Source organism: Paraphaeosphaeria sporulosa (assembly GCF_001642045.1).
Source record: "Paraphaeosphaeria sporulosa strain AP3s5-JAC2a unplaced genomic scaffold CC84scaffold_8, whole genome shotgun sequence".
Taxonomy (NCBI): domain Eukaryota; kingdom Fungi; phylum Ascomycota; class Dothideomycetes; order Pleosporales; family Didymosphaeriaceae; genus Paraphaeosphaeria; species Paraphaeosphaeria sporulosa.
The window spans coordinates 1,251,546-1,271,756 of NW_017253367.1; the positions used below are offsets into that span (position 1 = coordinate 1,251,546).

A 20,211-nucleotide genomic window follows, 5' to 3' on the forward strand; every position below is an offset into this window, starting at 1 on the left:
GTTTTCAGGACTAGACTAGCCGCGTCTTCTGCATCCCACCACGACTTGCCCCGCCCGAGTCTGCAGCTTTCCAGGTCAGCTGCCCAGCTGCCCTACACCCAGTCGACCACATCGCAAACAACGCTTTGGCGCGCGTTCGAGTCCGGTAGCGGCCACATAATCTATGTCTATCTGTCCGTCAGCTAGGGCAAGGGGACGCGCGCGACAATGACGGCGGGCTCCGACGAGCTGCTCGATTTTTTGCTGTCGGGTATCGCGATCTGCGGACTCGGAGGTAAGAGGACCCGCCACTTCAAATCGCGCATCTGCTGTGTTTTTGCTCTTTTTGCATTTTGGTTCAGCGTGTTCCGTACTTTGATTTTCAGAATACTTTCGAAGTTCTATTTCAAGCTCTACTAGTTGCGTTCTTTACATTGCGAAATGTCCTTTTTTCTGCGACTAATCCTCTGTTTCAGGTGCAAGCAGCGCAGACTTCCGACGCATTATCAACGACTACTATCAGCAAAAGAGAAAAGAACAAGAGCCGACGTCTGACGAACGTCCAAAAGACCTCGGCCGTAATTTCTATGAGCAAGTGTGGCAATGGGTCACCGAACACCCAGAAGTTCGCATCTACCACAACCGCGAAGCGCAAAGTCTTTCACTGTCCGAGTTTGAGGCGTTGGAGACCCAAGAGAAGTCTAACGAAGATAATGGAAACTCTAGTCACCGGGATGGTAGCCCCGCGGCGGACAGATCACTTGCACCTGGCCAGATACGACCGTCTCGCAAACTAGCATCTCTCGGTAGCTCACTACGCCAACAGTTACTAGAGGAAGGTCGGGTTTCTAGCAATCAGCTGAAACTGCAGTCGGAATCCGCCTCAGAGCCTCCTGGTAACGATGCTATCTCCAATCCACCTTCAAAGGTGCGTGAGTCGCGCAAGATACCAAAGGAAATTCATGTGTCTCAACCTGCGTTCGATGCGCCAGATGCCTCCGTGCAGGGTCCTCGACTATGCACGAGCCAAAATCAAACATGGATAGCTATCACAGGCCATCCAATCGACCTTAATAAGGTGCCCGGTTCGGAGTTTGTCTTGTTGTCAATCATAGCAACGTCTGGTCCTAAGGGCATCTCTCAACCGGAGTTACAAAAGCTTAGCGGACAGGACAAGCGCTCTGTGCCTGCTCGAACTGACTCACTTTACAAGAAAGGCTACATTGACAAAAGACCTATCCAATGGGGAAAAGCTCGAACTAGCCTTTGCACACATAAGATGTACTTGAGGAATGTTCAGGAAGAGCCCAAAGGTGTCAATGATGTATTTGGCGTTCATACACTCAGTCTGACTGGGTTGCTTGCATTGCTGAATAAGCTCCTCGAAACTACTTCCGTCGTAGCTGTGCGCAATCTCAGAAAGAAGCTGGCAAGTGTGCGAAACTAAATACTCTGATGTATGTGCTGACTTTTCGTTAGGGTGTTTCGGTAGAACGGTGGAATGGTCGCGCTGTTCGTGGCGCACTCATAAGACTGGAACAGACAGGATACCTCAGGCGATTCACTGTGGAGAAACAGTCGCGCGATTCGCATCTAATGTCGAACCACTTTATTTGCATCCAGCGTCTCAGGGAGCCCCTGGAGGATGACATTCAGAATCTAAAGTTCAAGCGAATAGCTGGGTCGACTGCTGCCGATGCAGTTGATGAGGAACCGGTCGAGACCGAGACCACTGCCGATGGATCCATGCAAGATCTCGAACAAGACTTGATGAACGATGTATCTGATGCAGATGAAGATGGTGATACTGACCGCCGCATCCCGCCCCAATGGACGCCTGATCGCTTACTCACGAACCTGGTCATTGATGCTGTCGATGCAACTGGTACGGATGGGACAGATACAGCCAAACTGCGTGATACAACTACAGGATTCTTCTGGAAACGCCCCCTCGAGTCCCTTGTTACTCGGCTGACTGATGGTTGGGACAAGAGCCAGCCGATGCATGTCCGCCATCTTGCTCTTGTTCGAGATACGGCGATGTCAACCGACAAGAAACGCGTTCATTACCTCTACCGAACACATCAAAACTTTCAAAAAGCGGTCGATGCGGGTGAGGTGACTTGGGAGGCACTGGACTTAGATGAGAACAAGAAAGGTGCTCGGCCCAAAAAGCCAACTCCTGCTTCTCTATCATCAGTCGATAGCTGGGGCTTTCGGGAGCTGAACGAAGCCGACTTCCATGATTCCACGGGAACATCATCTCTTGCAGAGTCCTGTGCCGCTATCGTGAGAAATCGCGGAAGGCCCCGAGATTGGGAAGCAAAATTGTTGAATGGAGACAGAGCTGTTCAGACACTCTCCACTGCAGATCGTGAACCGGCAACGGCTGTTTCTAGATCACCCTCAGGAGATCGTGGACGCGTCCGCAAGAGCAACTTGACCCCGCGACCGCTGCTCACACAGGCTGAGAGGTTGATTATGGGCTTACCTGCAAAGGGTCGGTTGGGCTCGGATTATGAATCACAGATACGTGCCCATCGCGAAAAGACTGGTGATCCCACTTCGTTACCCGACAAACTTGTCAAGGGTCTCAATGTAGATGCACCCAAGCCAAAGCCAAGGTATGGAAGGCGACCCGGCCCGCCGCTTTTGACACGAGAAGAGAGGAAGGCTAGGGGACTGCCCGAACACGGTCGCCTGTCCTTCAAGGTCACGGAGCAAATACTCAAAGAACAAGGCCGCAATGAACCGCTCACGCATATGAAGTACTCCCTTGATGTGGATGATTCTTCGTCTGTCGTGTATGGAGCACGCACAGATGATAGCGAAGAAGAGCTCGAAGGTGGACAAGAATCACGGCTCCAGCATGTGGAAGAGCGAATTGAGGCTATAACAGGCAAGGGAGAGATTGCAGTCCTCGACAACATGCATACTAATGCAGAACGACGATCGCCGCGGAACGGAAGAGGCAGCAGAAAACGCCCTCTAAATGAAGGTGGGAGAAAAGCTGGTAGGCCTAAAAAGAAAGCCAAACGGGGAGGCATGGATCAAGATCAGTCTGTCGACGAACATGACATCGAGCTGGTCGATGGCCCTGTCGACACTGAACTGGCAGACGATCGGCCTTCAGAAGACGTACACATGGATCCTGATGTCTCTGCGGCTTCCCTAGATGCAAGCAAACCTGAAGCGGACAGCAACAATGTCCCGCCGTTCTCGGTTCTGATCAACAAGAGAGTCAGTACAGAGACTGGTAAACCTCTGATCCCCTCCCAGACACCGAAGCCTCCGGCGGAAGAACACCGGGATCCTTCCGTAAAAAGTGTCAAGCCAAGACCTAATGTTCCACTAACCAAAGCTGAGCTCCGAGCCCAGAAAGCCATAGAACGATACGACAGTCGCACAGAACCTGGTGTATACTTCAACCCGTATGCTACGAGACCTGGTAAGGGAGGTCGTGGCAGGCCGAAGAAGACGTTTATGACAACCTTCAAGTTGCCGACTCTACACAAATTCGATTGGTTCGTTTCGGATGCGATTAAGGAACGTAACTCATCAGTTTTCTCGATCGCACCCAATGCTCGTGCAGGCGCACAAAGCTCCCGTTCGAAGACGAAATCGACTTCGGTGCCCTCGCCCACGTTATCTATTGCTGACGACGAGTTGGAATTAGGCCTTGCGCCCTCTATCCAGACACCGATTGCTGAAGTGGAGCAACAATCCTCTAGTCGGAGCACAAAGCTTATCAGAATTCTTAAATTTACTAAGTCGCAGATCGAGTCTGCTATTGACACAATGGATACGCAAGAAACGGAGTCAATGCCAGACTCTGCCTCCGCACCCTTCGAAATTGGTAGACCGATGGACCTCGATCACCCATCTGACGCCGTTCACTCGCCTCGAGGGGGGATGAACAAGCTTCATGGACCTGTAGACAGCTCCCAGAGGGCTGGTGGACAGCCTTCCGAGATACTCGATGCGACAGCGGCGTTGCGAAGAAGCATGAGTCTGGAAGCATCAAACTGCCAAGCGATGACAGAAACCTTGGAAGTCGCCTCGTCCAAATCTGTTGAGGGATCACGTGGGAGTCTTATCAATCCCCAAGAAACATCATCTGCTCACTTTGATTCGACTACGCACAGATTTCCACTGAGTGTATCAGCTGCGAGCCAAACTACAACACCTCTACCCGTCAAATCGCATCAAAGCCCTCATAATCCTGCGACATCCCAAGAACCGCCTCATACTGAGGTAACAAACGCGGGCCCCAACGCAGCCGAGAAACTTTCGCAGGGTTCTCCTTCTCACAAGGATACAAGTGGATCTGATGCGGCAATTTGCACTCCATCAACCCGGGAAGAAACTGATGATAGAACTAGTCGAGGCGTGATTCTCGGTAGGGGAAGTGTTGCTCACGCCCGCACACGTATCATAAGGCATATCTTCGACCTTTGTGGAGGCGTCTTCCCAGGAACCGAGGTCATGTACCCTGTCTTTGCCTCTCTTTGGGAGGAGCTTGGGCCGAAGACCGTCACCTGTCCGATTGCAGGCACTGTCCGAAAAGCTGTCACGGATCTATGCCGTGCTCCTTCGGATCTGAAGAAGGTCGAGTTCACGGTACCTCGAGCAGACGTACCGGGCAACAAGCAGAGGATTGTATTCTTCAAAAAGCATCTCCATTTCACCAGCCCAGAGGTTCAGAGTGTGGTCAAGGAGGTTATTCAAGCATACCCTGAGAAATATTGCCCTCCTGGCGTGCGGCAGTATTATCGAGAAGAAGTAAAGCCTGCCCCAGCGAGGCCGAAAGTCGACAACTCTTTCGCCCCTGAATTGTATCCACTGGCGTCCCGGAGACTGGACGCGCGTATCAAACAAGCGAGGTCGGAGCGACGCAGACTAGTAAAAGAAGCTAGGGAGGAGCAACGGAGACTTGATAAAGAAGCTAGAAAAGAACAAAAGAGACTGGAGAAACAGCAGCGACGTCAAGAGAAAGTGCAAATTTCCGCTTCTCGTAGGAAGCTGTTTAAGGAGCGGCAGAGGCTTGGAGGACTGAATGATGGATTGCACACCGGTGCAAGCAACCGAACTCTACTTCCGAAGACAGCCGAGTCCCCGCTACCTACTCAACAGCCTCAGAAGACTGTTTCTGCAACTGATTCCTCCGACGATGAAGCGTTGATAAATTCGCGCCCACGTCCCCGAATCGCGATTGGACCTGTCACACCATCAGTTGTAGATGTTCAGCCAGTCCTTCAAGAGCTTTGCCGTACTGAATCTTTTGACCCTGTTGCCGTGTTGATGCTCCCAAAGATAGGATACCACTCGTCTACCCACACATTCTCAACTCTTCTTACCGCTAGTGCACCGAGCGAAGTCGATGAGCCGAAGAGGAACAAGACGAGACGCAAGCGTGTGAGGATTGAGCAACCTGTGGACCAATCCTCTCGCAAAAAGCCTCGAAAGTCCCGTCCGAACGAAGTCAGTCGGGCGAAGCAGTCGGAAGACGATTTTCTAGCGCGCCACCACATTAGAATACAGGAGAGTTCGGACGAGGAAGAAGACGACGACGAGCAGGATGATGTCGAAGGAGTGAAATCGCCCACCATAGCACAACGCCTGGCTGGATTGACGGGAGATCTTAACAAGCCTGACTACGAGCCTGTCATAAGGAAAAAGCAGCACGCGTGGACTGCTCGAGATCGACAACGCAGGAATCGAACGAGACGCAAGTACACTGCGGTCAAGGAAAGAAAGTATCCAGAAACGTTTGATCCACTGAGCGAGTTCAGAAAGTTGTGCTACACACTCATTGTTGCTTCTAGTATGGCTGGAGAAGGCGGAAACGTTGATTGGGACATTGTGAAAAAAGTGTACAGTGATTCACTTCGGTTCAACCTGGAAAAGACCAAGAAGACCTGGGCTTGGTTACAGAAGAGGATGGCTTCCCAACTTCGGGGGATGACTGGTTCATTCCAATCGCAATTTCTGAGCGCATATGAAGACGGGAAGATCGATCCAATAGAAGATCCGGACACGTACGACTGGGGCAAATTAGTGCGTTGGGCCTTGCTGACTTGCACGCATGTCGAACCACCGCTCCCCCTCGCTCGCGAAGCTCTAGATGATTGTCAATTTGACCTCTCGAGCTACGATGTTTTGGATCGGACTGTATGGTACAACACCGCCCTGGCAAACATCAACCGTGACGAACGATTCGCCAAGTATACGTTTGGTCTTCCACTCAACGGGAAGCGCAAGCTGACTGCACCTGGAGATGAAGATGACCTCAAGGCCCGAGCCTTGATACGTGCGAACATCTCAACCCCGAAAGAGCTTTACGAAAAGACACTGGCTCATGAAAAGCTTAGAAAGCTTCCAAACTCAGTGATCGGACGCTCAGTCAACGACCTTCTCCAGGCGAGCTTGATCCGGCAACGTAAGATCAAACGACTCCTACCTGGCCGCAATTACCATTTCAGCCCTGGCTTTGCCAAGAACTATCGACGCTCGTTTGAGCTGGCTGATTTCATGACGGCCGTGCAACTCAAGAAAGACTTGGATACCGCATTCACAAATGATGATCCAGATAAGCGCAATTTCCTGGTTTCTCGGACAGCTGAGAATGGTACTGTGATGGCACTTATCTCCCTCGCCAGCGAGGGCAAGGTCAAGCTAGTCCCTCAACTGCCACCCATCGACAACGACTTCAATGCACCAATCCCACGCATTTCAGTCTGGGGCTTCTCCGAAGGCGACTACCAACACCGACTCATGGATCGAAAGCGTCTTTTCTGGCCGCTTGCAGTGGTACCCACCGATTCGTATGACTACGGTAGTCCCCTACGACCAACGTCACTTCCATCTACTACGACAGAAGATTCTCCGATCGTCTGGAATCCATTGCCCGAACCACCGCTCCCCGCGCGTGAACAGAACTCCAACGCACTTCTCCCTATTTGGAACACCATCGATGGACAGACCGTCATTTACCCCTGGTGGAATCGCATCCTCAACATCGTCCTCCAGGCCCTCCTCTTCCAACCCAGCGTTACCGCCCAAGAAATCTTCAGCCGCTGTGAAACTTACACCACCGAAGTCTTCGAGATCCAGCTCGTCCTCGATTGGCTTGTTACTGCTCAAGCCGCGAAGCGCTCCCTACACGGCACGTATGAGCTTCTGCCAGGTTACTGGGCGGTGTTCGGCGATAAGCTGATTGACGACGAGAACGATGAGTTTGGCGAACATGTCAGGCGCCAGAAGACCAACAACAAGCTTGTACCTACCTGGCGAACGGAGTACAACAACGAATATAGCCTTCGGTCTCAGCAGGCGCAAAATTCGTGCAAGGGGGTGCCCCAGGGTAACGGTGTGTCTGCCGGTGAGCAGATCCTTGGCAACGTGAGGAAGCAGTATACCATCGTCAAGCACGCATTGCAGAAGCAAAATATGACAAATGCGTCCCCAGCTAGAGACAGGTCCCCCGGTGAGATCGGACCACCGTCACATCCGAATCCCGGTCTGCAGCGGGAGGGCATGGTGACTACTACACCTACACCTGCTGCCACGCCCTCGACTACTACGCAGGATGTCGACATGACTGATGCGGATGCTGATACTGAGGGAGCAGATGTCGATGCCGAAGGCGAGTCGGACGACGAGTATTTGTGAGCTCTTCGAGAAGATGTTGGGAGAACAGCAGAAGGATTCGTGCATTCGATGGTGTTGAGAGAGAATAATAGGTACCTAAGTAGGGAGCAAGTGTATCATCATGAGTGTAGCGATAACGTCTGTATACGTATAATGTGACATAGATAATGTAATAGAGGAGCACATTTACCTAAGAGGGTCGCCAATGTGCAGGTCGTGACTGCGACTGTCGGCCGTAACCCTTGCCTTGGTCAGCAGAAGCGAGACGCGTCGGCAATGCAGACGACAACCTCCACACAATGCAGGCTCACATCTACAATACGGGAAGCACTCTCCAAAGAACTGAAGCCCAACCCTCTATCAAGCCTGTACAACAAATTGCCGAGTAGATATTGTCCAATCTCCTCACGGTTCCGGTCCTTCCGACGTCGGCACCTGTGCGCCCTTAACGTGAAGTGCAGTGATGGTACATTTCACGAACCTACCCACCGAGTTGGCCATTGAGTACATGTGCTATCTGAACAGCTCTGACCTTTTTACACTCGCATGGAAGTCTAGAGCCCTCCACAATGCGGCTCTGGAAGCCGCGTACCGTTACATTACAATCGTGCTGTGTGCGGGTCCACGTGTCAGGTATAATCGGAGCTGTCATCGCGCCGTTACGCTCATGATTGCTTTGCTTCAGAACCCTGTTGCCACCAAATTCGCGGGGCTGGATCTTGCCTTGAGGCCGGACAACACTGAAGGAGTGTGTGAACCTCTCATGCCTGACCGGGAGGAGCACCAAACCGCAGAAGAGCAAAGTCTGTGTGTATTATTTGCGAGCTACACATAATCCCGGGACCGGATATGGCAGGGCAAGATTGTTGGATGGTCATTTTGAATCAGAGGAAACATGTGCTCTATCTGAGGTGCCTTCGCATCGAATTCGCGAGACTAGATGTCGAAGCAATTGCGAATCTGCCATTGGAGGAGCTGCAAGAGCTTGGGATACGGGTGCAGGACGTTACAGCTGTTCCAACATTTGAGAATCTGACCTAAACCTGCACACATAATTCAACAACATTACGAACTTGTAGGACGAGGTTGCTCTCTCCGTGTGCCTGCATTTGGTAACCACTCAGCACATCTCGCGGCCTGTCACCCACTGCCGTTGCTAGGAAAGCGCACGAATGGACTGCATCTAGAAGGGCGAGCTTCCGACTCACCGGTGAGGCAAACCGCTGTACGATTTCCAGTGGCGGACCTGGGCGCGAAAATTGGCACGGGGCCGAGTAATTGGTCAGTGGGGTTGACAAGTGGAGTCATTAGCAAGAAAGACCTGTCGGGGTTCCTGCCCAATGTTGAGGACGGCGTCGCATGCTGGTCGACCATTAAATCACGAAGTCTAATCTTCTTGACGTGTTTTTGGCGGCCTTTTCTACACTGGAGAAAGACCGATGATCCTCAGTCTATCTCTTGGGGGTGACTTCGCGACGCCTCTCCGTACAAGCCTCGCGATACGGTTCTTCCAAGAAACATGACCGAAATCGAGTTCTTATCGCACGAGAGCATTTATGGGGCAAACAGCAGTCCGAATGTCTTCTGGGCGCATGAACAAAACTCGCCACCACTTGCTGACCCGTTAAGATAGTGAACTCACCATTGCGAGGCACTGACTTGGTGACACGACACTACTCAAACCTTATTAACAAACCGGATTTCCACCACATCTGGACCTTGCTGGCAGCCGTTGCAATCATATGCCACCGTTTTCATTGCGGCGGGAGTGATATTGCCAGTGCAGCGGGAAGTGACATTGCAGAACAGGCGAAAGGATCTAGCAATGGTCACCTCTAGGCTCTGTACCTATAAGGAAGCCGAGAACTAGCTTCGAAACACGCAAAAGAAAAGAAAGCAGGGGTGCCGAAACAAGATTACCTCTTTCGTCGCTCGCTGTTCGCTTTCTGTTTCTGCAGGTACCTGCGTGTGCGGGAAGGATCCGAGCACGCACTGAGGTGGCTTTCCCAGTACGTAAACTTCTCACTGTGCTGCGTAGAGCGTGACTGTAATTTGCCTCTGGGATACAGCATGAGGTTATGAGCTACTACATGTGGTATGCGCTCGGCAGCGCGGGTATGCAGGCAGCCAACCGAAGCGTACCAGGAAACTTGCATCCCCTAAGCGACTGCAAACATTGCGCGCATCGCCATCGCTTTCACAAGTCCAACTCCACACCAGAGCCTACACGCCCCAGTTGTTTATCGATAGGCGGCTTCGCGAAGGATGACCGGGAAACATGAAACAAGCGGCATCACCTGGTGGAACCCTGCTGCCCGCGCCGTTGACGCCTTCGCGCTGATCCGATCGGCGCCAGCCTGCACGCGCGCCCAAGCCAAATCACAGATGCGTGATGAGGATGTGATTCGCTGGTACCTGAATGAGAGTGCGGTGGGGAGGAGTGGATCAGTGTTCTGACGGCTTTCTGGATGTCGACTTCGGCACCATGCCAGTACGCCGAGCATCCACAGCCAAGTCCCGCACGAGACCGGAGAGTGCAAGAAGGCTGTGGCATTGCAAACAGCTGCCGTGGTGTAGCGTCCGGACTCGAGAGGTCGTCAAGACTACTCGCGCGACAAGCCACTGCTGCGGAACGGAGTTCCTGAGCAGCCAAGGAATACCCCTCGGTGGTGCGCTTGCGCTACCGCTACCACGCGCAGCACCCCTGCCCGTGTTTTGTTCCTACGCTAGCGCCGCCAATCAGAGCGCCCACCACCACAAGCCGGAGATGATCAGCTCTCAAGGCGTTTGTTCCCACGAGGCTGAACGCCGCCTCCGACGGCCTCCCCACACGACAATGTCAGCTACATAAGCCATGGACGTCCGCCCTGGTCGGTCTGATCAGCAGCTTCTTGTGTTCGTTCTCAGTCACTCCCTTCGCCTTCGCGACCAGTCATTCTTTTGATAGCTCTGGAGCTATAGTCCTTCTTTTACACACACTCCTTCCCAACTACGTTTCCGAGAAACAGTTCTTTCGAGAAGATCACCATTCAAGATGCCTGCCATGTCCAAGATTGCCAACACTGCCGCCGTGCTTGCGGCTGCTTTCATCTCCCAGGCCGCCGCCCACACCTATGTCAAGGAATTTGAGGCTGGAGGCAAGACCTACCCTGGATTCTACGCCGCTGACAAGAGCGGCGGTGATGACTCTTCGCCTGCTTGGAGGACGAACCAGGGATGGGGTTTCCAGCCCGTCTTCGGCGACAAGATCAACGATCCTGATATCATCGCCCACATGGATGCCGAGCCCTCGCCGTTCACTGCCCCCGTCGACGCCGGCAGCGACGTCAAGTTTACCTGGCAGCACGACGGAGAGTGCGGTGGCAACGAGGTCGGCTGGGATTGCTCCCACCACGGCTGGACTGCCACTTGGCTCGCACCCTGCAACGGCGACTGCAAGGACGTCCAGAAGGAGAACCTCAGCTTCTTCAAGATCCACCAGTCTGGTTTGATCGACTACCCTGCCGGCTCCCGCTACGCTGAGGGCGGCGAGAAGGAGCAGACCGGCTACTGGGGCACCGACGCCATCTTCTACGACAACGCCAACACCCAGACCGTCACCATCCCGAAGGACCTCCCCAGCGGCAACTACGTCCTCCGCACCGAGGTCGCGTCCGTACACAACAATGGCGCCGTCTCCGAGCGACAGTTCTGGCCCCAGGCGCTCAACATCGCCATCCAGAACGGAAACGACAACGCTGAGATGCCTGCTGGTATCAAGGCCACCGAGATCTACTCGTCTTCGGACAAGCAGCTCACCTTCGACCTCTACCAGCACGACGCCGGCGAGACCTTCGATGCGCCGGGCCCGGCTCTTGCACCCTGTGCTGGTGGAAGCGGCTCTGGCTCTGGCAGCTCCTCTGCTGCCGCCGAGGCACCGTCTTCCACCGCTGCCCCGGCCGTCCCTGTCGAATCCTCTTACGCTGCTCAGCCCGCCGCCGAGGCTGAGTCTTCCGCCACTGCCGCTCAGCCCACCCCAGCCAAGTCCTACGCCGCTCAACCTACTCCTGACAGCGAGTCCGCGCCCGAGGCCAGCACTCCTACGTCTGGCAACGCCGTTGTCGTGACTGCTACCGCTACCCAATACGCCTACGTCACTGCCACCGGTGCCGCGCCCGCTGCGTCCAGCCCTGCCGCGCCTGCGGCTACTCCTGCTCCTGAGGGCGAGGGCGAGTACCAGGAGGGCGATGACATGGAGGACGGCGAGGGTGATGACGAGGAAGGCGACGATGAGGAAGACGATGACGAGGGCGACGACTCCGAGGGTGATGATTCTGAAGGCGATGATACCGAGGAGCAGAACTACGACGGCGAGGCCGAGGCTAACACTGGGTACCATGGCTGGGGCGAGGGCAAGGAGCACTGGCGCAGCCACGCTCGTGACTTCGTTGCTTAAGTCACGGGTTCTATTGAGAGTAAGCGGAGAGAGGTGTTGGTGACGGGTCTCACAGGATTCTGTGCATGACCATTACGATTGTTCTTTGTACATTTTAGATACCATATACCATACTGCATCACTGCGGCGCGAATCCATCGAAATTGCGGATTTCCAGATATATCGCGTGATACGTGCGGATGCTTGTGTCAACAGCCACTTGATACTTCTTCGCGACCATCTTCTGCGAGATCCTGGGCCGTTGTTCAATGTACCCGCCCCAACGCATGTCGATTCCGCACAAGCCCATCATCCACCGCATCCATCCTTTCCATCATCCCCTCGAGCCTCCGAGTCCCCTCCTCAACAGCCCGCCCCATCTCCACAGCGATCTCCCTAAGCTGCGGCGCAACCTCGACCAACCTGTCCAGATTCCCCTCAATCTCCCCCTCAAACAAATCATCCTCGCTGTCAGGCTCAAACTGGTACTTGGCCCTTTCCACCAGACGCGCGAGCTTGCCATCTTCGGCAGGGAGGGCCACGGTGACGGTGACACGCCGGCGAAATGCTTCTTCCCAGCGCGCCCAACGAAGGGCATCTCGCTGCTCTCTCTCCCTCCGATGCACTGCCAGCGCCGCCTCATCGCCCTGCCTCCCCCGCCGCCCCGCAGTAAACGGATTCCCCGCTGCAGGCAGGAACCTCCGCGCCCTTTTCAGCGTGCGGATCTGCTGGGACGCAATCCGGTTCTGCACGCCCGCCTCGTGGATGTGGATATCTGTGTTCGCGAGACGCTCGTTTTGGGTTCGCAGCCGGGATAAAGTGGAGAGGCCTATTTCGCGGGCTGAGTGGGCGAGGGAGAGGGCGGTGCGGGTGCGGTGGACGTCGGCGAGCTTGAAGGTGCGGATCTCCTGCTTGACAGCTGTGAGGTCGGGTTCAGAGTCAAGGGGCGGATCGGTGTCAAGTGCCGGAAAAGGCGTAGGACGTGTGTCGGGGTCCGACGATGCGGAGGTGAAGGTGGTGAATGTTGCGGTGTGCGGGGTCAGCGTGCTGCTGGTCGGGGAGATGGGGACTGTCTGGGCGACGACGGTGCTACCCCTATTGATGGTGGGAGGTGAGTCGTGGGTCGATTCTTCGGCGGGTTCGGATATCTGCTCCAGTGAAGGAGATGTGTCTGTGAGCTCCGTCTTCGCCTTCTTCAGACGCAGGAACGACGTCATTTTCGTGATGCTGTTGACGCGTTTAGGCTCTGGTGACTTCGGCGTGATGATTGTGGAAGGTGACTTCGGGGACTGCACCGTGGCCGATGAATGCAGCGTGCTCGCTTCGTCTCTTCCCGTCTCGTTCTTCACAACCGCAGGTAAGGGCAAAAGACTTGTTGCTATCCGATGATACGCGTAAGGGTTCTTTGGGCCTGCCGGCTCCTCGCTTGGAAGCGAACTCTCCTCGTACGGCAGTGCGAGAAGCTCTGGCTGGCTTTCTGGCACGTGTTCTGGCTCAGTGTCTTGCAGTTCTGCGGTGTCAGTTTGCGGCTGAGAATGCGATGGTGCCCATGTCTTAGACTTGGCTTTGTTCAGGAACTTGAAGTTCCTGATGGACGGCTTTCTCATGGCTGCGGGGCGGATTCCCACTCTTGCAGGCCCTGGGTGACTGTGAACGTGAGTGACGGGGAGTTCGTTGAGACTCTGGGTGCGCGGGTGCTGCAGTCTCTTCAGTTGTACAGAACGTGGAAGCTTTGTCGCGACGGCGTGGTGATGGAGGGTGGAGAGGGTCGTTTCAGGGCGCTGTGGGCTTTAATGACGTGCCAGAATAAAGGGAATTGAGAACGTGGGCGTGGTGGGACCGTTGAAGTGAACACCCGTGGTGGGCTCGTGGTGAAAGCTCGGTCCCAAAGAAGTGTCCCAGCAGCAAGTTCACTCTCACCGTCACCCTCAAGGTTGGTCAATAAGACGCTCAGGAAACAGAGCTGAAGGTATGAATATTAGGAATAAGCAGTATATTTACAGAAGAAGTACGCTTGAGCGAGGGTGGTGTACTGACAAAGGGAATATCGAACCCAGTGGTATCAGGAAATCTATACGCTACGGCCAAAATGGAAATCCGCACTCGTGCTCGCAAAAACTGAGGATGTTCCTCAATCCAAACCTCGAACCGCTGGCCTGAGGTCGCGGTTCAACAGCTGCCACGCCAAAAGTTCCCGATGATCCCGCGAGATACTCTGGCTCATTGCGGAAGGGACAAGGAGGCGGACACTAACTGCCTCCGATAGCGATAGTCCAATTGGCTGGGCTGCCGTCGAAGACGGTACCAGCGACGTCTTGGCCGCCATCTGGCACGACGTCATCGTAAGGAAATGCATAACCACGGCCGTCCTTCATGGTCTGGTGCACGAGGCGCGAGTAGTGGTTTGTGGTCACGTTCTTGTAGTAGTTCGCCGGGGAGCTACCGTTCGGGAATTGCGTTGCGTCCAGGAGCGTACTACGATTGAATGCGGCAGCCAGGCGAGGGATAACAGCGTTGCGTGCGGCATTGTCACCGGTGGCAAAAGGTCCCTCGGAGCAGGTCCAGATGTCACGCGCGTTGGGCTTATTGAAGGTGCCAGCAGAACCGAGGGACAGCTGGCCGTTGGAAACGCGTCCCGTGACGTTGCCAGCCGCTGCTTGCGTGTTGATGGTCATGTCAGTGCTGCTGAAGCGGTTCCAGACTTGGTTCACATATGCGTCCCAGTAGCCGTCCCATGCACTCCCGTTGCTGTCGAGAAGTTTGAGGGGTGATAGCACACGTAGTGGTGTTCCTGTCGCTGGGTAGACTAATTTGTCCCATGGTCGCCCATCACTAGCGGCCTGCTGTTTGAGGCCATTGACGATAGTCGTCAAACCATTGGCTGGCAGCCCTGGCACGGACTGGACATTGCCAGATGTGCTAGTCAGCGTAAGGGCCACTGGAATGCTGATGAAGTCGACGCAGGATATATTGGCGAAGAGCTGGTCAGCGTTGTAGGTGAACTCGCAGAACCTGTCGACAAGCGTCAGTCATAAGCTCATTGCTAGTTCGAAATAGCATACGTACCCCCAGTCGATGTTGATATTAGGGTCACTGGGGTTCGAGACGGAAGGCTGCAATACACGTTAGCGATTGCTACCACACAAGATGAGAGCAACCCTGCCTCGACGACACCAGGACCGGGGTTCAGCGCGAATGTAAGCTTAGCCCCGATGGAGAACCACACACGGCCACCCGCAATCCTCGGAATGGTGATGTTTTTAGTCGTTCCGGGAGCACCCAATTGGATAGCAACGTCCTGCAATAATGGCGAGCCGACAGTGTTCGGAGATGCCGGATAGTAGATGGTTCTACCATCCGACTGAAGGAACATGGCACGATTGCCACTGTCTAGTGCTATACCCGTGACATAGACATAAACGACACTGCTGTTACTTGCGTTCCTCAGCGTGACCGTGAGCGTGGGGGCTGTAGCAGATGCCATGACTTGTTGGTTTGCCTGTGCAGCTGGAGCTTGGGCCGGAGCGCTCTTTGGGGCATTGCCATTAGTAGTAGCAGCGCGGTTATTGTTGCCGGTAGCGGCGCGGGTGGAGCGGGATCGCAACTTGGCGATCATGTTCTTGAAGGATGGCATGATGCAATGCTATGCGGGTACGAGGATGCAAGTATCGATAAGAAAGAACTATAGACAAGGAAGGCACCAAGAGGTGTGAGGAAGTCTGGTAGCTGGCGTAGGACAAACACTACTCGGGAGCGCTATTCTGATTAAATACAAAACAACAGCACAGTGAATGCAGGGCTCCCAGAGCGATTGACTGATGTCACAGGGAAGCTTTGGACGGGCCGCCCAAAGCGGAAGTGGCTTGAGGTCATCCAAGCAGCAGCCCAATCAGGGCGCAGCATCTTGCACCACCTGGAAACCGAGGCGGCAGATCCCCAGGACCTTAAGCCACGCGGCTAAGGCTCGTGGCACCGCGGCAGGCATGCGAACTTGGCATTAGCGCAGCGCAAAACCAGGTACGGGGCGAGCGTGTATACATACAAGCCGGGCCTTTTCTGTTGGGCCTTGCAATGCGAAGACGTGGATATTAGGTGCAGAACCGATGACGACATGCCAGTTGGCGACCTCAAGCAGCACGGCGGCATGGAAAATGGACAAGCCACAGTAGCCCAGGCACAGGCTGGCGCCGGACTGTCTTGCTGGGTATAGAGGAGGGTGGAGATGACAGCACCGGTACATGCTCGTGGTGTCTCGGATGATGGGAAGATACCACTCGATGCGGGGAAGAGCAACGGATAGGAAGGTTCCTGCAGCCTTCGATGCGCACGCGACTTGCGCCCGCTACACTCCCTTCCATCGGTGTAACGGTCACCGGTCCTCTGCCGATGGTTTTGCCATGTCATGGCGGCCAGCGCAGGGCATCCTTTGCTGCTCTCGGCCGCTGCATTTCCACATGGACTCGATCGCTGCGATGAGGAAAAGGCAACGCAGCGCATGACTTGTATGTGTCTTTATCGTATACCGCTTTCACCACGCACCCGAGTCCGCTCGCTTTGATGGAGTAGACATGATGTTGAGGTTTCGGTCTGCTCCAGGGAGTCATCAAGGCCGCCAGTGCCTGGCCTGATGGAGCGCGCGTGCGCATCAAAGAGATGACAAGTAAGACGCAAAGCGAGCATACCAGGAAGATGCTGCGCGCCATGGCTGGAAGGTGACAGCACCTGCGTTTCACTGCACCAATGTGAATCAATTCGTTTGCAGGAGCAGACTACGCTAACCTTATGTGGACTAACGGCGCGGTGTTTACAAACGACTTGTGTCTTGTTCACCTCAAGTAACACCAGGCTGACTTCAACACTCCGCATCGCTGGGTGACCATCGCTACCAGCCAAGATTTGTATCTATCGTTAGCTTTCCAGATTACAATGGTTCGAAAAGCCGCCCCCCTCCCCGAGCGTGCCCGTCTTAAGCAGGAGCAAGACCTGACCCGCTGGCAACGGGATCTGCGGGCAAAAGCCGAAGCCATTCTTGATTCACTTGATATGCGGTCACTTGACTTTGAAGACAGTGAGTTTTCTCGCGATACATTGAACTCTGCTAATTTTCCATGACTACCGCGAGCTTGGAGGCCGATACTTTCGATCGTAGTACGCGCATGCAGGCACCTACCTGGACGTCCCCTCGGAAGAATCCCGTGCTCTCGCAGATGCTTTCCACGACTCGACACCTTTGGAACAGCGCAAATGTTACCAGAATTGCAATCTGCTCCGAGAGAAGATGAAGGTCCCAAAAAGGGATCTGCGAGATAGCAGTCTGGACCACAGCACGCGCTTGCAGCACGCGATCAATGCGTCTTACGAAGGTGAAAAGCACTTATGCGAAATGGTAAGAACAATTCACGACTTGGAGGGCCACATCGCCAAGTTCGAGGAGCTACGCGTTTCGACCATTCACCGTGAAGGCTTCGTGCCACCGAGGGGGCAGCAAGAGGCACATGCGGATGCCTTGTTGACGTGGGCTTCTTGTTTGCCAGAGACGGCAGCTCAGTCTTGCGCCGGTCGTGAGCAGAAGGATGTTCTTCAAGCAGTGTTGGAGCCGCGGGAGGACAGACACGTGTTGAGGCTCACTGACCTAAGCGGCATCATTGAAAGATATTCGCTCGATAGTTGCTAACAATACAAAATCTTTGGGCTCAATCTGTCACAACTCCAATACTACTCCAATACTGTTTCATTCTTTCTTGCGCAGTATAGAATTCCTGAAGCGAAATAGCATCGCAGCGCCACGGTGGTGGACAATAGGACGAGAAGTCTCCAGGCGGACCCCACTGTGGGCATCCACGCTCTACACAATGAGTCCACAAATGTATAATAGACTGAATTGATATAGGATAATGCACGCACCTATATTCCCACTTTCTCTCTTACAGCCACTGTGGCGCTGCGACTACTGCTGATGTCCTATTTGTGGTTCATGTTCTAGGACCAGCTGGAAGCAGGAGTGTGCGTGCAAACATGATAACACTCATCAAAGCCACGCAAAAGGCGAGTTTGAAATAACCTGTAAGCGCGAATTAATTGAGCCAACCTGTGGGTTTGCAATGAGGCCACACAAATTGGGGAAATTGTGTGAATATGACTCCTGCGGATCTTTTGTGCTTTCACCTCGCCACGCCACACCATCTGACCAACGACAGAAACGTCCTTCAGCATCACAAACGGCGCAAGGCCCCATCACTGTTGCCTGGCCAAAGCGATGGCCTCGCGAAACCCTCTCTCCGAATCGTCGAACCAACCCTGCCCTCGCCCTCGCCCTCGCCCTCGCTCGTCGTTATAAGAATTAGTTCAAGCTGACTCCTCAGGGAAATGCCGATATCGCCCTCCACCCAACGCGATATCTACAGAACCAGGGAGGCCGTGAGGCTGATTCGGCTGCGCCATGCAATGGACCCGACCCGGGCCACGGATATCCACACAGACGAGCTAATCGATTTCGACTGTCCGCAAGCTCAGCGTATTTTCAAATGGCTGTCCTCAATGCCTTCTGATCTCACCCAGCTTGTTGGGTCGGAAGTCCCTCCGGAGCAGACGGCTGAGCTGTGCAAAGACTACCTGAACTGGGCTTTAAGCGTTCTGAAGTGCCTCGAGAAGGAGCTTGAGCTGCACGAAACGGAATACCGCCGTTTGGGCTTGAAGTAGTATGTCATCCAATCCAGAACGCACAACTTCTGTTTGCCGTGCGAAATAGCTGCTAAAGATGATGCTAGCCACGAGACACCCCTCTACCTCCGCGATCCCATGACCACCCCCGCTAATCCTCGCGCCCGTGGCCTCTCTCCAAGCGACCTACGCATCTCTTCTGCTGTACCCGCTGTCCTGCCCATCAACCCCGCCATCCTCCAATCTCTCCACTCAATCTTCAATTCTGACCACCCGCGGACTACCAACCACTTCTTCAGCAACTGGCGCACCGTCCAAAACGCTTTCGTCGACATCAGCACACTCCTCAATATCGACTACAATCACTTCAAGCGCCACCAGCTGAAATCTCTGCTTAGAAGTGTCGAGCACGACATCGATTACGCGTCGAGATTGCTTTCCCAAATCGGCGCGCAGCTCGAGGGCGTAGCTCAAAACCTCGGAGAAGTCGTGGCGCGGCGGCGGATGGGCGAGGGTGCAAAGTTGCACGACGCTTTCGGTGTCGCGGGCAGCGCGTTCAGGCGGTGGGTGGGCACCTTCCCGGAGGTTGTTGCCGGGGAGGTCGAGGTCGAGGTTGTGGAGAAGGTGATGAGGCTGGCTGGGGCGGAGTTGAGTATGGACTGGAGGAATGATTATGTCACTTGGGAGGATGAGGAGGAGAGGACGCACCTTGGATTAATTTGGGAAGCGGACAGGGATTGTGACTGATCACGGTACTCGGCCTCGAGGAGCTAGGACGGCCTGCATGAGGGTCCGTGAATGGACTTGGAGGATGGGAAGAGACAGCACAGAGAGCGTCGGGTGGTTTAGGGGGGTTGTTCCACATGAAGATACTTACAATGGCTGCTCTGATCTTGAGGAGCAACGCATACTGTGTGTCAATTTCTTTGTGAATGGAAAATCTGGGAATAGCAGAATATGCCTCTCTGTCAAGGATATTGGAGAGCGCCATCAGGGAATTGCCCGGATATTTGCTGGTAAACGTTTTAAACGTCGCTTATCAGACGAGCAAATGCTGGTATCTGACCTGGCAAAGCCTGACAAGCGATCTGTTCTCACGCTCTGTGTTTATACACCTCCTCGTTTCATAGGGTACTTCCCAGGGAGTATAACGGGATGGCTGGTGCATGTTTGTTGTGATCCTGAGACGCGATATGGACGCGTCGTTGCACGAGATCATCCAATCAACAACATACACATGCAGTGTGTGGACAACTAGAGCAGGGTGTTGATGGCCTCTGGGCCAGGAAAACATGGTGGCCCTAGAGCCGTTGGCATGCACATACACGTTTACAGGGACCTGCATTAGAACGGATCCACCGTTACGCAGAGTCGGTTGGCTCTTAAGCTCCCGTTAATCGTCTTGGATGCGGTGGCTGGAACGACGCCCCGATCTCAATCGACACCATTCACGAAGGAGACCATGGTAGAAATGACTAGAAGTTGGTGAGGACTCGCTATATAAAGTG

General features: G+C 54.2%; 8 protein-coding genes across 8 annotated transcripts; 5 read left to right on the plus strand and 3 right to left on the minus strand.

Moving 5' to 3' along the window:
- Positions 1 to 55: 55 nt before the first annotated feature.
- CC84DRAFT_939296 (uncharacterized protein) lies at positions 56 to 7,813 on the plus strand. The gene is made up of 3 exons (XM_018187930.1): positions 56 to 274; positions 456 to 1,408; positions 1,459 to 7,813. The coding sequence occupies exons 1-3, from the start codon at positions 208 to 210 to the stop codon at positions 7,648 to 7,650; spliced, it is 7,212 nt and encodes a 2,403-aa protein (XP_018033358.1). The 5' UTR covers positions 56 to 207; the 3' UTR covers positions 7,651 to 7,813.
- Positions 7,814 to 10,672: 2,859 nt separating this feature from the next.
- CC84DRAFT_1056817 (uncharacterized protein) lies at positions 10,673 to 11,497 on the plus strand (the record flags this gene model as incomplete). The annotated part of the gene is made up of 1 exon (XM_018173547.1): positions 10,673 to 11,497. A coding segment is annotated over one exon (825 nt), but the record flags the coding sequence as incomplete, so codon positions are not given.
- An 818-nt stretch (positions 11,498 to 12,315) lies between these two features.
- CC84DRAFT_1046046 (uncharacterized protein) lies at positions 12,316 to 12,984 on the minus strand (the record flags this gene model as incomplete). The annotated part of the gene is made up of 1 exon (XM_018173413.1): positions 12,316 to 12,984. A coding segment is annotated over one exon (669 nt), but the record flags the coding sequence as incomplete, so codon positions are not given.
- A 333-nt stretch (positions 12,985 to 13,317) lies between these two features.
- Positions 13,318 to 13,911, plus strand: CC84DRAFT_939337 (uncharacterized protein). The gene has a single exon (XM_018187931.1). It carries the CDS (start codon positions 13,429 to 13,431, stop codon positions 13,861 to 13,863), a length of 435 nt encoding a protein of 144 aa, XP_018033361.1. The 5' UTR covers positions 13,318 to 13,428; the 3' UTR covers positions 13,864 to 13,911.
- Positions 13,912 to 14,247: 336 nt separating this feature from the next.
- On the minus strand, positions 14,248 to 15,838 carry CC84DRAFT_939345 (uncharacterized protein). Its single transcript, XM_018187933.1, has 3 exons — positions 15,207 to 15,838; positions 15,110 to 15,156; positions 14,248 to 15,055 (listed from the first exon to the last, which is right to left on the minus strand). Exons 1-3 carry the CDS (start codon positions 15,675 to 15,677, stop codon positions 14,293 to 14,295), a joined length of 1,281 nt encoding a protein of 426 aa, XP_018033362.1. The 5' UTR covers positions 15,678 to 15,838; the 3' UTR covers positions 14,248 to 14,292.
- On the minus strand, positions 15,839 to 16,752 carry CC84DRAFT_939339 (uncharacterized protein). Its single transcript, XM_018187932.1, has one exon. The coding sequence runs from the start codon at positions 16,538 to 16,540 to the stop codon at positions 16,001 to 16,003; it is 540 nt and encodes a 179-aa protein (XP_018033363.1). The 5' UTR covers positions 16,541 to 16,752; the 3' UTR covers positions 15,839 to 16,000.
- Positions 16,753 to 16,893: 141 nt separating this feature from the next.
- On the plus strand, positions 16,894 to 17,656 carry CC84DRAFT_1166778 (uncharacterized protein). Its single transcript, XM_018179047.1, has 2 exons — positions 16,894 to 17,111; positions 17,155 to 17,656. The coding sequence occupies exons 1-2, from the start codon at positions 16,970 to 16,972 to the stop codon at positions 17,190 to 17,192; spliced, it is 180 nt and encodes a 59-aa protein (XP_018033364.1). The 5' UTR covers positions 16,894 to 16,969; the 3' UTR covers positions 17,193 to 17,656.
- Positions 17,657 to 18,281: 625 nt separating this feature from the next.
- Positions 18,282 to 19,480, plus strand: CC84DRAFT_1261650 (uncharacterized protein). Its single transcript, XM_018185083.1, has 2 exons — positions 18,282 to 18,741; positions 18,811 to 19,480. Exons 1-2 carry the CDS (start codon positions 18,410 to 18,412, stop codon positions 19,448 to 19,450), a joined length of 972 nt encoding a protein of 323 aa, XP_018033365.1. The 5' UTR covers positions 18,282 to 18,409; the 3' UTR covers positions 19,451 to 19,480.
- Positions 19,481 to 20,211: the final 731 nt, after the last annotated feature.

Bases quoted from the DNA above. Each gene is read 5' to 3' on its own strand.
- CC84DRAFT_939345 (XM_018187933.1), bottom strand. From the start codon at position 15,677: ATGCCATCCTTCAAGAACATGATCGCCAAGTTGCGATCCCGCTCCACC. The intron at 15,157-15,206 runs GCAGGGTTGCTC...CGTGTATTGCAG, and splicing joins CCGGTCCTGGTGTCGTCGAG to CCTTCCGTCTCGAACCCCAG. The intron at 15,056-15,109 runs GTACGTATGCTA...GCTTGTCGACAG, and splicing joins AATATCAACATCGACTGGGG to GTTCTGCGAGTTCACCTACA.
- CC84DRAFT_939337 (XM_018187931.1), top strand. From the start codon at position 13,429: ATGATACGCGTAAGGGTTCTTTGGGCCTGCCGGCTCCTCGCTTGGAAG.
- CC84DRAFT_1166778 (XM_018179047.1), top strand. From the start codon at position 16,970: ATGGTTCGAAAAGCCGCCCCCCTCCCCGAGCGTGCCCGTCTTAAGCAG. The intron at 17,112-17,154 runs GTGAGTTTTCTC...TAATTTTCCATG, and splicing joins GTCACTTGACTTTGAAGACA to ACTACCGCGAGCTTGGAGGC.
- CC84DRAFT_939296 (XM_018187930.1), top strand. From the start codon at position 208: ATGACGGCGGGCTCCGACGAGCTGCTCGATTTTTTGCTGTCGGGTATC. The intron at 275-455 runs GTAAGAGGACCC...CCTCTGTTTCAG, and splicing joins CGCGATCTGCGGACTCGGAG to GTGCAAGCAGCGCAGACTTC. The intron at 1,409-1,458 runs GCAAGTGTGCGA...ACTTTTCGTTAG, and splicing joins GCAATCTCAGAAAGAAGCTG to GGTGTTTCGGTAGAACGGTG.
- CC84DRAFT_1261650 (XM_018185083.1), top strand. From the start codon at position 18,410: ATGCCGATATCGCCCTCCACCCAACGCGATATCTACAGAACCAGGGAG. The intron at 18,742-18,810 runs GTATGTCATCCA...AGATGATGCTAG, and splicing joins CGCCGTTTGGGCTTGAAGTA to CCACGAGACACCCCTCTACC.
- CC84DRAFT_939339 (XM_018187932.1), bottom strand. From the start codon at position 16,540: ATGCGCTGCGTTGCCTTTTCCTCATCGCAGCGATCGAGTCCATGTGGA.